Genomic DNA, 13,692 nt, shown 5'->3' with positions numbered 1-13,692 from the left:
AGAGCCTTCATGTATGCAGCACTTCAAAAGGCATAAATTCGAATTTTCAGTATTTAAAAATCATTTAAGTGTACAAGTAAGTAGTAACATTAAATGATATGGCTTCCTCAAAAGTGTCTTCTGGCAGTATATACAATTTGTTCCCTTGTGCTTTTTCTCTTCAGGGAAGCGGCATCCAAGGGGAAGCATGGGCTGGGTGCCAGGGCTGCCCAAAGCCCAACTTTACACTTCTGTGCCCAGCAGGCACACAGCTATAGACTATTCTATTTTCATTTTCTCATTCATTTCTCACTTCAGCCAATTATGTTGCAAAATCAACTGAACTCAAGTTATCTTGTGAATGAATATAGCTTTTAGGGTGAATGTTCAGCCTGGATTTGGTGCTTATTTCAATGAATGAAATTACTTTCTTGTAAACTGCATGAATCATCTCCCTCTTCCTAAAGTACCTTGTAAGTTCTGCCTCACAGAAACATATCCTTGCTAACTGAATTAGTTGTGCTGATCAAGACTTTTACCCTGTGATTTTCTTATGTTACTATTTACTTTGTAGGCATTTGTACCCAAAATTATAGATCCTCTTTGACTAACCAAAGCATGTCCTCTCACAATAAAGTTCTGAAAGAGATGAAATGCAAACAGTCTGATAAAAATATAATCCTTCTTTTCCAATTGCTGTAAAAATAATAGAATTTTAATGAGCTATATTGTTTTCATACACTTGTTGAGTGATCCTATTACATTTCATAGTAGAGTTATTTTTTGTATTTTTTGGTTAATGCAATAGAGTAATTTTAAATAAATGATACCAGGTATTATTTTCTATTATTTTTCTTTTTAAGATTTTACAATTAGAAAAAAAATGCTTTACATCTGTTCTGATCCTTGCTCTTTACTTTGTTCATTAGGTGAATGTGTTGTCCCAAAATAGCTTCTTTCACTCAGTGAGCAAGAGGCCAATCCACACAGAGAATTGAGATATTTGAATTATTTACAGTTCTGTGCAGAAAGAGGTGCTGGGCAGCAAATCCACAGAGCCAGCATGATGACCATCAAAACTTACCATTTATGTATGTTAGCAAACAAAGGCATTAATGTTCATTGGCTACAAATTACATAATTCTTTCATTAATTAATCTTCTATTGGTCAATGATTCCCTCACTTCTCATGCTGATTAGCTTGCACAGTCTTCCTGTTCTCTTGAGCTGATGGGTTTCTTGGGCCTTAAGTCAGTGACTGTAGCTCTCCCCCCCGCCAGAATTACCTTTTACCCAGTCAGAGCTGATTCCAGCAGAGTTGATGAGCAGGCTTTGTTAGTTTCTTCCTTATCTTGGGAATTTTGCCAAATGTATTTGTGGCCCTCAAAGTCTGCATTCTTTGTGTCCACTATCAGGAGCACACCCTTCTCGACAAGCTGTGTTAACCTCCTCCTAGGTCACTGAGGCATGTCAAGCCCTAAACTTCAACAGCACAATTCTACAGATAAGTAATTTATCTTTTTAACATTTAATAGTTGAGAGTTACATATTTATTTATTTATATAAATAATAGTAGTAGTATAAGTCTCTTATAATATATGAGACTTATATAATATATAAAATACTATATACAAACAGCGTTATTGTAAGTCTCATAATAGATACTAGACTTTTACTATTATTCAATCAAATTTGAGTGAGGGCACTTTCTGGGAACCTGAAAAAAGCATCTCCCACATATATATGTGTGTGTGTGTGTGTGTGTGTGTGTGTTTGTGTATCTATTTGGCTTTGGACTCTCTTGTGTATCTATTTTAAATATATATACAAATAAATATATGCATATAAATATTAGGATAGATGGATAGATAGATGGATAGATAGATAGATGGATAGATAGATGATAGATAGATAGATAGATAGATAGATAGATAGATAGATAGATAGATAGATAGATAGATAGATAGATAGATAGATAGATAGATAGATAGACAGATATAAAAAATAAGTGCATTAGTCTCGTCTCCCGGCAGCCGGGTTGCGGAGCTCCCCGGGGCGCTCCGGGGCTGCGCTCCCGGCCGGTGCAGCCCGGCTCTCCCGCACGTGACCGGACGCGCCTCCCGCCGCTGCCCGTGCCCGGTGACGCGGCCGGGGCGGGGCCGGCGCCGCACCGGAAGCGGCGCGTCCCCCCCGCCCGCCGCCGGCGGATCGCAGCGCGCCCCGAGGCGGCCCCGGCCGCCGGCACCGCACCGCGAGGCCCCGGAGCGGCGGGCCCGGCTCCGCTGTGCGCCGGCAGGTGCTGCGGGAGGGCGGCGGGAGAGGCTCCGTGTGCGGGTGCGGGAGGCGGGCGCGCCGGGGCCGGCCGGCGGCGGGCCTGGCTGCCCGCGGTGTGTGAGGGCACGGGCAGCGCGTCCCTGCCCTCCCGGGGCTCCGCGGCTCCCAAGAGTTGTGCCGCAGGGTAACCGGAGTGCGGGCAGGTGAGGGAGCGGAGCGCAGGTGAGGGAGGCAGGGTGTTGCTCTCCGAGGCAGGGAGGGCACAATGTAATGCAAGGTTATTGCTTAACTGGAGCGGGGGAGAGCTGCTTCCCTCTTCTTGCAGGAAATGAGTGCGTGCGGGGTTGTTATTGCGCTTAAAAATCAGTGCCTACTAGACTGATAATTTTCTTGACTGTTGCTTTATTTTTCTCTGACAGGAAAACATCCCCATTATCTTGTTTTTCGGGCTTCTTACATCTAAATGTAGTATAAGAAATACTATCTGTAACTATGGGGTGGCCTCTTGCACTTCAAAGGAACAGCATGTTCTGTGGAACCTGTTCCTTTACAATGCTCACTGGCCCCTAAGGTTTCATTAACGAGAACAAAAGAAATGCTAAAAAAGAGGTTATGTCCAGGTCATGCATGTTGGCACTGTTTGTTCCTAAAAACTTTTTCTCGCATCTTTTTTTATTCTAGAACAGATGTTTTCATTTCTTTCTTACCAGACTTATGTAGTGCTATGGATTTTTTGTTCTTTCTGTTCAAGAGTGATGTATCTGTTAAGATTTCTTTCATACTTTTAATTTGCATCAACTTTGATTTAGGAAATTCTTTTTGACTTTTTAACACATATTGGTCAGGAGTAGAATTCTGCATTTCTCTCAGTGGCACATATTCCCATTTTTACTTTGGGCTGCAGGAGCATACTGAGTCCTTAGCAGCTTCAGGTATGGAAGCTGCCTGACCTCTGCAGACAGTAGTTTATCACTTCAGGCTACAAACAGGCTCTTAAGAACTGTCGGGGTTGTTTTGGCAGTCAACCTTTGGACAGTCCTCTCTAACTTAAAATTCTGTGTTTCTTTTGATCATGTTGGAGAATAAGGTGGCTGTGTTGCCAGACTTGCATTGTCATTTTACCCTCAGCTATTTCTCTAGTGCTTCCTAGGTTTGTTTGGTTGGTTGGTTTTTTTGTTGAAGATCGTAACACTAATTTGCACTCCAGCTGAAGATAGAACTTGAAAATGTCATGGAAGTCCAAACTAAAATCTTTTTTAACTTCTGATAAAAACCCAAAAAATGAACTATGAAGTATTTGGCACTAACACTTACTACTGTATCTTGGGAGTCTGGTTTGCTTCTAATTTTATGTAATTTTATGTAATCTTAGTTTTATGTAATTTTATTTCATGATTACCTGCAAGTTGTGTACCTTATCTTTTCTAACTCAGTTACAGAAAATTTGATCACAGTTTTTAGTGTTCTCTTGCAAAAACAAAGGGTTTTGTTAGATGTAGTAACTGGAAACTAAATTTGTTTTGTCTGTGTTTAGTTTCAATTTTGTTTACAGGACTAGTTTGTTGATGTAGGTTTCTCTGTTGGTCCACAGAGATTTCATTTGATGTTTTGCATCACCACTGTACATGTGGAGCAGAAGTGATTGTGTGTGTTTGAGATGTTTAGTGTTGTGCCTGCATTGGCTAAGTGAGCATTACAGACCAGTCATGACAAATTAAAAAGTGATTAAACAAGGCCAGCAGTTTCTCATTTGCTCTTCTTTGGAGTGTTGAGCACAGCTGTCTGCTGGCTTCTTACAAAAATAACACAAGTCTGGAGTATAATAAAATTGCATGGATTGTTTTTAAAACAGTATTATCTGCTTCATAAATTGCATCTGTCCCTTGACAGTGCTTGATTGGAGAGGGGTAGGTATAGTTTGTAGAATAAATATTAAAAATGCTGTTTAGCACTCAAAAACCGGCTTTTGGAATTATTATGGTGGTGGAAAACAGAAACACTGAATTTCTGTGATGCTGCTTCTTGAGCTTAATGAATGACCCAAACCAACAACTTTTATTATGAGTTGTATGATACCTTGTGTAAGTTATTCTTGAACTGGCTTGGAAAGTATATATTTCTGATTGCTGGAGACTAAGGAATGTAAAATATGTGTTAAAATGTGATGTTTTGTGAAGGGGCTGTGTATTAATAGGCCTACAATGGAGTGTGAAGCAATATGACCTGTTAACTAGTAGCACTAAATTTCCTAAGAGGCCTTGCAGCCTCTCAGGAAATCTCAGACCTGAAGCTTGTCTGTTTTCATGTACAGGTGGTAGAAACCTGTGCATGACAGGTTTATTAGTAACTAAGTACTGGCAAAAACCTCGTGTAGTGCCAGTGTCTGAGAGAGCCAATAACATGCTGGTTACTTGTGGAGAAAGCATCACTTCAGAATATCTGGGTGCTGTTGTGAATCTGTTTCAGAACAGGTTAGAAGTAGAAGCATACAATTTGATTAATTTCTGTTATTAATGTGCTTGCTCTGGCTTGTGTAGTTGGGTTAGAAGTGGAGTATAGACTATTAAAAATGCAGTAGTTAAGTTTTTGTACAAGTGGATGTCAAATTGCTTTCTCTGATATCTGATTCTACATGCAGAGGTAAACAGTAGTGTTTTTTTTCTCTTTAATTAGATCACCCAGAAGACACAATGAGCGTTAAAGCTTTCAAGCTCGTTTCTGCTGTTGAGCGGGAGATGTTAATGGGAGACAAAAACTACATCAACATCGAGTGCATTGAGTGTTGTGGGAAGAACCTCTATATTGGAACCAATGACTGCTTTATCTATCACTTCCTGTTGGATGAAAAGGTATCCACAGCTGGAAAAATAACTTTTGCTGCCACCAAGCAACTACACAAATACCTGGGTTTGAAGAAGCCTGTGAGCGAGTTGAAAGCAGCCTCTGCCCTCACGAGACTGCTCGTGCTCTGTGACAACACGATAACACTAGTGAACATGATCAACTTGGAACCTGTCCCCACTGGTGCTAGGATCAAAGGAGCTGTGACATTCACCCTGAATGAAAACCCTGTGAGTGGGGATCCTTTCTGCGTGGAAGTTTGCATTATCTCGGTCAAGCGCCGGACCATTCAAATGTTCATGGTGTTTGAAGACAGAGTGCAGATAGTGAAGGAAGTGTTTACTCCAGAGCAACCCTGTGCTGTGGCTGTAGATGGTTACTACTTATGCCTTGCCCTTACTACACAGTATATCATTTTGAATTACAGTACTGGCGTCTCCCAGGACCTGTTTCCTTATTGCAGTGATGAGAAACGGCCAATTGTGAAAAGAATAGGCAGACAAGAGTTTCTGTTGGCTGGCCCTGGAGGCCTAGGTGAGACTAAGGATTTTAATTTTTCGCAATTTTTAGAACTTCTCTTTATTTCTCTGAATTTCTGAAGCAAAGCTTTAAAAATCAAGTGTTATGCATATTAATGATGATTTCCTTCACAGGTCTATATTGGAACACTGAGATAAAAGGGAGATGGTAAATTTTTGATACTTAGTACTATTATAACTGTAGAATAATATTATAACTGTAAAAAACCACTCTAAGTGGTTTTTTATTAATGCACAAAATTTTATTATTATTTTTATTCTCATTATGTGTTTTATTTTGATCAAAGCTTCATTTCATTGTACCTTGCAGTCCCTAGCAAAAAAAAATTGTTGAGTACCAAGTGAAGTTTCAGAGATTGATAGAGAGTCTGTAGTGACTAGAGGGTTTGTTGAGGGTTGGTGGGTTTGTGAATGTTGCTACAATATTGTGTAGATGAATTAATTTTTTCCTCAGCTGCTATTCAGAGGAGCTCTTATAAAGTCCATTTTATAGATTTTAATACATTCACAAGAAGGTATGTCGTGCTACAGTATTAGTAAGAACCTTTAGTGGAAGTAAGTTGCATCCTACCTCCTATAATAGTAAACACTCTCCTAACTGTAGGTGTTATCAGATACTACCCAGTTTTTATGCTCTCATTTGCTTTATATGTTTTAGTATTATTTTTCAGCTCTGTGTTACCAGAAAATGATAGTTTAAGTATTGCAAAACCAAAGTTAAATCATGTGAAATCATGCTCTTATCTAAGAGATGACTGTAAGGACTACTGTAATCTATCTAAATGGGCAATATGCTGTGAAGTCAGTAATCTTGAGCTTTTTTTGGAAAAGCTGCAATATCCCAGAGCTGACATACCACAGGCAGAATGCTGTCATGCTGTTTGCCATATGACTCTCCTTTCAGGAGACACTGTTTATGTATTTTCCCTGAAACATTAGGAATAGCATGGCACAAAGTTCACAGCTATTTAGGTTCTTAATTTGGGGTTTGGTTTTTTAATATAAATTCCAAAGAAAATCAAGTGTGCAATATAAATTCCAAAAAAATCATTGCTTGTATTGAAGTTTTGCTTTGTGACCAGAATGCAAGATGTACATCAACTCACCAGCTTTTCTCTAAAGAAGTAGACTCAGTAGAATTTGAATTTATGTTAATTAAAGATGTTCCAAGATGAACTTGGGTTTTTTTTTCAGATACAGTGCTTTTCTAAGTCATTTTGGCTGCCCACTTGCTATTAAAGCTCTTAGTTCTTTTAAATATGGATCTGCAGTTTTGGATATTAACTGTTTTAGTAGTGCTAGGGAAGTTAAAATTTGTCAATTAGCTGATTTTCTGAGAAGATTCCATTATTTCTTTAATTTTTAAAATTATTTAGGCATGTCAAAACAGATTCTGTTCAAGTAATTTATCTTTTTTTTGTCTTTAAGAATATAATTTCAAAAGCATAATTGTATTTAGTTAAGAATCAGAATTTTAAGAATCAGAATTTTATTTAGTGTGACTTGCTTTTGTCTGGTGTACTGTAAGAGAGATGCATGAACAGAAGCTGACTTATAAAGTACAACATCCTTGTGTAAGTAGAATGTCAGGTATGGGAGATGTTAAGCAAGTGCACTTGTGCTGCTGTAAACCACATGCTATAAACCACTCTTTTCCTCATGATATGGGCAAAGTCTTTCTTGAACTGCCTCAGAGACCTTTTAGAGTATTTGCTATCAACTGTATAGTTTTTCCTTGCTTAATTCACCTTTTTTTTTTTGTTTTATCTCCTGTTCTCGATTCCCTCCCCAGTGATGTTTTGACTAAGTATTATCCATCTTGCTGTTCCTCCTTGGTACAATTCCTAGTGTGTTTAACACTTGTCTCTTTGAAGTTATGAAGATGGTTGGGCACCTTTATAGTAGATAAGCATTGTGTATCTTGGTATCTCAGGTGGGCCTCTGCTGTGGAATGCATGGACTTGCAAAGGCTTGATGTAAATCTTCAGTTCCAATTTTGTTTGCTTTCATATGTCTCATTGATCATGGTGTGCTGGTTTGGCACTTGGTAGAGCATCTATGCTAAGTTCAACCTCTTTTACTGAGATGGAGATATCCTGCCTTAATGTATTTGCTTTAGAGTGTTTGAAGTGACACTTATTTGTATTAATTTTCTTTGGAGTTAAGACTGGAATTTAGATTAGCAAAAAGCAAGTGCTTAAAATGATAATCAATGTAAAACATCTCTGAGTTTATTGTGTATGTAACCTTTTTCTTTATCTGTACACTGGATTTTAAAATGGTTGTTAGAATTGTTCATAGCAGATCCTTAGCCATTTGACACTTTGTTGTCTTTACTTGCAATTAGTATTTAGCTCTTTCTTTCAAAAGTGGGAAGAACTTCATTTTTGGTGCTTCTTCTTTCTGTCCAGTAATTAGTTAATTTACTGTTGAAAATCAGTCCTTTGTGATATGTATGAAACTTCTTACCAAAATTCAGTTTTCTAGTTTGTGAAACTCTTGTTGCATGTTTTTAATCAGATTTCCTATTGTACAGAGGCTTTAAGTGTTTAAAATTACAGTGGACACTTCTTGATATTGGCACAGGGTATGCTTCCCAGCACCAGCTGGAGCAACTGCCCAGAAGGTCTGAGGTGGTGACTCAGGCTGAGCTCGCAGTGGAGGGTGCAGCTCCTCACACCCTGGGCTGAGCAGAGTGTCTCCTGCCTCATGCTGAGACTGCACCAGGGAAAAACATTGGCCTTGCCTCTATGTGTGCTTGGCTGAGGATTCCTGTTGCCAAGTGAATGAGATGCAGTGGGAGGTCAGCTGAGTACATGGCACCAGAGATGGCAAAAAGGAAATTGAATCTTCTCCAGGACCCAGGCTTGAGGCTTGAACCTCCAGCTGTACAGAGGGGAAGGACTGGCTGGGTCTCTGCTGTTCTGTGATGGCTGACACAGGAAACTCATGACTTCTGATAATGGGAAGAGCTCTCCTTCTCTGCTTGCTGATCTACATCCATATAATACACTCAGTGCTTACAGTAGCAGATGAAAAGCAGGAAGTTCTGTCCAACAAATCATCTAAGCCTGTACAGTGCAGTAGCACCAGGAGGAATTAGCAAATAATAGTGGGAAACTCCCTTATATTGGAGATGGGAGCTTTCTCATCAACCCTGCTGGTAAGGAAACATCTTGAGGAGGAGTACATGGATTGTGTAGACCACTAATGGATTGTACAGTTTGTGGTGATGAGTTTTGTCTTTTAGGACTATGGATCCCTATTTAAGGAAGAGTTGGGATCCACCTGGTCAAGTGAGGCAAAAGTGTTTTTATCATCTTGACTGAGCAACACGGTGAGTTGGATTTAGGTTAGGCTGTGTTGGCAAACAAATCAGTGCAAGGTGGTGTGATGAGAGACTTCATAAGCAGCAAACAGAGCTGAAGAAGTTTTGTTTCAGGCATATGCAGAGGAAGAAGTCTTTACAGAACATTGTGGTAGTGGAAGCTCTCTCACTTTTTCTGGGAAATCAGCACAGCTGTGTTTTAACAGCTGAGATGGGAGTTAACCTTCTAAAGGGGCAGCACAGCAGCAGACAAGGAGGCCAGGAGTTTTCCAGAGTGCACTGATAGTGACCAAGGAGATGATGAAGGGGTGTGCTCTGTTGAACATCAGTGTGCTATCAGCATTGTTCTACTCAGTCCAAAACACCAGCTGCTAAGAAAATTAACTCTATCCAAAATCAGGGCAGAGGCCAATGTCCATCTGGCATTGACTGTGCTGAACACCATGAAGGGCAACAAAAAGAGCTTCTACAAGCATATCAGCAGCCCAGGAAGGCTAGTGGAAGCCCACTGTTAAATGGGGTGGAGCACCTGAATCTAAAGGGCATGGAAAAGACTGAGGAGCTTAATGCCTTCTTTATGTCAGTCTACTGGTATGACCTTCTTTCAGGAATCATCAGCCCTAAGGAACAGTGGGAAAATTTGTTCTCAGCAGAGGAGGATCAGGTTATGGACAGTCAAATCCATGGGACCTGATGGGATGTTCTCATGAATGCTTGAGGGTGATGGTCAATGTCATTTTGAGGCCAATTTTTTATCTTTGAAAGATCATGATGATCAGAGGATGTTCCTCAGAACTGCAAGAAAACAGATGTTTTCACTCCTGCCTTAGGTGATCAAGAGAAAGGAAGCAGGGAAGTGCAGCCAGCCCTACCCTGATCCCTCGGGAAGGGGATCTGAGAAAATCCTGGAGGCTGTTTCCAAATATACAAAGAGCAAGAATGTGATTTGAAGTAATCCATGTGGATTTAAAAAGGGAAAATTGCCTGGCCAGACTGTCTTCTGTGATTAGAGGCCGGCTTGGCGAATGAGGGGAGCTGTGATCCTGTGAAGTTCAGAGAGGGTTTGATGCTCTCTGCCATGACATCCTTTGCAGACAAAGAGATGAAGAATGAGCTGGAGAAACAGCTGAGGTGGATTGAAAGCTCAGCTGAAAGATTTATTGTTAGCAGTGCAGAAGGCAGGTGGGGGCCAGCCTCTGGTCCTGTACCCCAGGGGGCCAATGTGAGGTCAGTACTAACATCATTTTGACAACATGGCTGGTAGGAATGGGCACACCTTCGACAGTTTGCCGATGATACAAAATATTTCTGTTACTCTTGGTGCTGAAAACTGTAGCTTTGTTTCAGGTAACTCTTGTAATCTGTGGGTAGCCTATGCAGTTTTAATATGGAATTGATTCCCAGCCTCGTCTCAAGTTTCATCAGATGCATTCCTGTACTATGAAGACTGTGGTTCCTGGTTGTAGTTATGTTTATTGTTATCCTTAGGTGAGAGCTGGATGAAGACAGAAAATGCATCATTCTGCCTCAGAAGCTCTAGCTATTGAAGGCAGAGGGATGTAGAGAGACATTGGATGGAATGCATGCCTTTTCACTTCCATAAAAGATTTTTAAAATTACCTAAAAAAGATCTTTTTCATAAAAAAAATGGGGTTTATAATTATTTGTGTTTGAACATCACAGAAATAGAAAAGCCAAAGAATTAGTCTTTCAAATGTAATAAGCCTTAAGTTTACAACTGGTTGGCATGTATTTAGTACAGGTTTTCTCCCATGTTTGGAAGTGGGATTATATCATGGAATAACAACTGTAAGCCTTTAAAACTGGACAGTACATTTTGTCTGACATAAAATTTTACTGCTGAGTCATAAGAATATCAAGATCTGTAGAGTAAATTAAGAATTATATGTTGCAACTTAGAAATTTTCTGTAAGGTGCTCTGGTTGAAAAGCTGATCATTGTAGTGAAAAAGAACCCTTAGTCAAGGGGAAATGGCTGATCATTTGAAAGCCACTGTAAGGGATCCAAAAGCTTAGTCTCTGTAATGTAGTTCTGTAAAAGTTTACATTCTTCTGTTTTGTTTTCTCAGTTTTACTTTTTTTTTTTCATTCATTCCAAGAAGGTCCTTGTACCCAGCTCGCCTTGTCTCATTATCCTCTGTTTGGAAGAGCTTTTGTAAATTGAATAACATAATCTTTTAATCTCTTCTGTTCTTTAGAGCTCAGACTTATTCTGCCAGCTGTCAAGTGGCTCACTGCTGCCAAAGATCAATTTTCATGGGCATGTCTTTTTAATGGCCTGAGAATTCTTGGTTTAAGGGATATGAATTCATATTTAGAACAGAAGTTTACACTGTGCTGGTAAATATTTATGGAACTGGGCCTGAAAATTGTGACTGAAATTTCTCTTCAATTGATGTCTCAGAATTGGGAAATATCTATATGAGTAGAACCAGTGGCATGTGCTTCTAAAGCAATTTAAAATTTAAAAGTTTATTAAGCTTGGAGAAGAATGGAGGACAGAATAGGCATGAGGCAAGTTTTTTTCATTGTGAAAAAGCACCCTGCAATTTCACTGAAGCTTTAATCTGATTATTCTGAAGACAGCATAGGAGTTATCACTGTAATAATAGAAAGTCTTTACTTTGTGCTGCTTTATACACAGCCTCTGCATTTTTTCAAATGATTGAAAATGCAGATACTTCACAGGAAGTGACTCACCCCAAGGAGCTGGGCCCTTGTTCTCTGAGAAGGTTGGCTGTAGCAAAAGTGAAAAAGTGTAAGTAAACAATTGTGTCCACTAAAATGCTCTGTAGTCATTGGACACTACAAGAACAAGCACAACTGCATTTCCAGATAGGTCAGGTGGTGCAGGTCTGCAGCTCCTGCTAAGGCAAGATTCTTTGAAAGCTGGGTCTCAGCAAGTGTTACTGTTCTGGTATGAATTTAAACTGCATGACATAATTCCTTTAAGAAAGCTCTTAAACTTAGTAAATTTGAATAATTCTTGCTAGTTTGTTTCAGTATTCATCTCTTATCTGTTTTTGGCATTGTCTCTTCCTGTGCTGAAGAAGAATGGAAAAAAAAAGTTGAACTGAATTAACCAACATCTCTGTCAGGGAGGTGTGACGTGTTGTCATCATGCTGCCTTGATACTGCACCTGCTCTGAGACTTTCCATGGCTCTACCTTGGAACCCTGCTTTGTGTTGGGAAGACAACAGCCTTCAATCCTCAACTAGCATGAGCCTCAGGCTTTGTTTTTCCCTTTTTTAGGCATGTTTGCTACTGTAGATGGGATTTCACAGCGCGCCCCGGTGCACTGGTCAGAGAACGTGATTGGGGCAGCTTTGTGCTTTCCCTACGTGGTTGCTCTGGATGATGAGTTCATTACGGTGCACAGCATGCTGGACCAGCAGCAAAAGCAAACCCTGCCCTTTAAAGAAGGTCACATTCTACAGGACTTTGAAGGTATTAAAAAAGACACTTTGTTGCATCAATAATTCTGGAACAACCACTGAAGTCACTTCGGTTTGTTTTTTAAACAAAGTATATAAGTGTGTTGACTGTTGAAACTTTTGTTGCAAGTGCTTTCCTCATTAGATTCTTTGCAGACTTCAGTAATTCAAAATTCCACCCTTCTAATAAAATGTATACTCATTAAATATGCTTTTATTGTCAACTTAATTGGGTAGGAGTCTATGGAGTTAGAGCTTTTTCTTGTAACTTGGTTATTTCTTTCAAAGGAGCAATGTTAATTTAATGCTACAACTCAGTAATTGTGATCTACAGGTATTTCTCCATTGACTATCCTGACAAAATTCTTACATATTAGAAAGGAATAAAAAAGAAAAATAGTTTTTAAAATATCTGTGTAAGAGGTTTTAAATTAGGTCTTTCACATAGAATTGGTAACTGAAAAAATGCAAAATTTTCTATTGATCTGTTCTTCAATTGAGAACTCTTAAGTGTGGAATATACTATGCTACTATTTTTTTCTTCCAGAAAAACTACAAACTCTAGCACTGTGAACTGTATATTTCTTGCTAGATTTGATGTATGGCTTAAAATTTTCAAATATAAGCCTGGGGAAATACCTGTCAGTTAAAAGTTCCTACTCTCTGGAATCTGGACAATAATTTCAGTGGCCTTAGCAGCTTAGTTCATCATGAGTGACTCTAGCCAATTTCTCTTACTTTGAGTGGAACAGCATCTGCTGTAACTAAATAAATTTACCAATATCTCTCTAATTCTGAGGTAGAATTCATTGGTGAACCATACTATCGAGTAAATGTGGTAGCAGAAAAGGTCACTTTTGGGACTTTAACCCTGTTTAAGTTCTTACATCTTAAACTGTGTATTTTAAAGCTTATTTCTGAAATTGCTTTTTCCTGTAGAGGCTGTAAATTGAATATATCTGTTTGTTCTGTCCAGGAAAGGTGATTGTTGCTACTAACAAGGGTGTGTATATCTTGGTGCCACTACCTTTGGAAAAACAGATTCAGGATCTTTTAGCTAGCCACAGAGTGGAAGAAGCCCTTGTTCTAGCAAAAGGAGCTCGAAGGAATATTCCAAAAGAGAAATTTCAGGTTTGTCCTTCCATTAATTTTCATGAAAACAGAAATTTCACAGTGGGGTCTTGTATTCCATTGGTCAAGTGATTGGAGAATGTACAAAGGAATTTACATTGTAGAGAAGTTGTATTACCTTTTATGATTTCAGCCTGAGGAAATA

General features: G+C 39.3%; 1 protein-coding gene across 3 annotated transcripts in view; it reads left to right on the top strand.

Moving 5' to 3' along the window:
• The first annotated feature begins 2,229 nt into the window (after positions 1-2,229).
• TGFBRAP1 (transforming growth factor beta receptor associated protein 1) overlaps positions 2,230-13,692 on the top strand; it is a 33,012-nt gene continuing 21,549 nt past the window's right edge. Inside the window, exons 1-4 of one of the 3 annotated variants that reach the window (XM_063149838.1) lie at positions 2,230-2,275; positions 4,927-5,628; positions 12,235-12,429; positions 13,393-13,547. In XM_063149838.1, the coding sequence (XP_063005908.1) occupies positions 4,944-5,628; positions 12,235-12,429; positions 13,393-13,547 (1,035 nt within the window). In that variant the 5' untranslated portion in view covers positions 2,230-2,275; positions 4,927-4,943. Of the gene's footprint in view, positions 2,276-2,371; positions 2,476-4,926; positions 5,629-12,234; positions 12,430-13,392; positions 13,548-13,692 lie in introns of those variants that run through there. The other 2 variants (XM_063149836.1, XM_063149837.1) reach the window with 2 other exon arrangements.

This window comes from Melospiza melodia, chromosome 2, assembly GCF_035770615.1.
Source record: "Melospiza melodia melodia isolate bMelMel2 chromosome 2, bMelMel2.pri, whole genome shotgun sequence".
In the NCBI taxonomy this organism is placed as follows: Eukaryota; Metazoa; Chordata; class Aves; order Passeriformes; family Passerellidae; genus Melospiza; species Melospiza melodia.
Note: the sequence above shows the minus strand (reverse complement) of the source record. Positions and strands in the feature narration are given on the sequence as shown.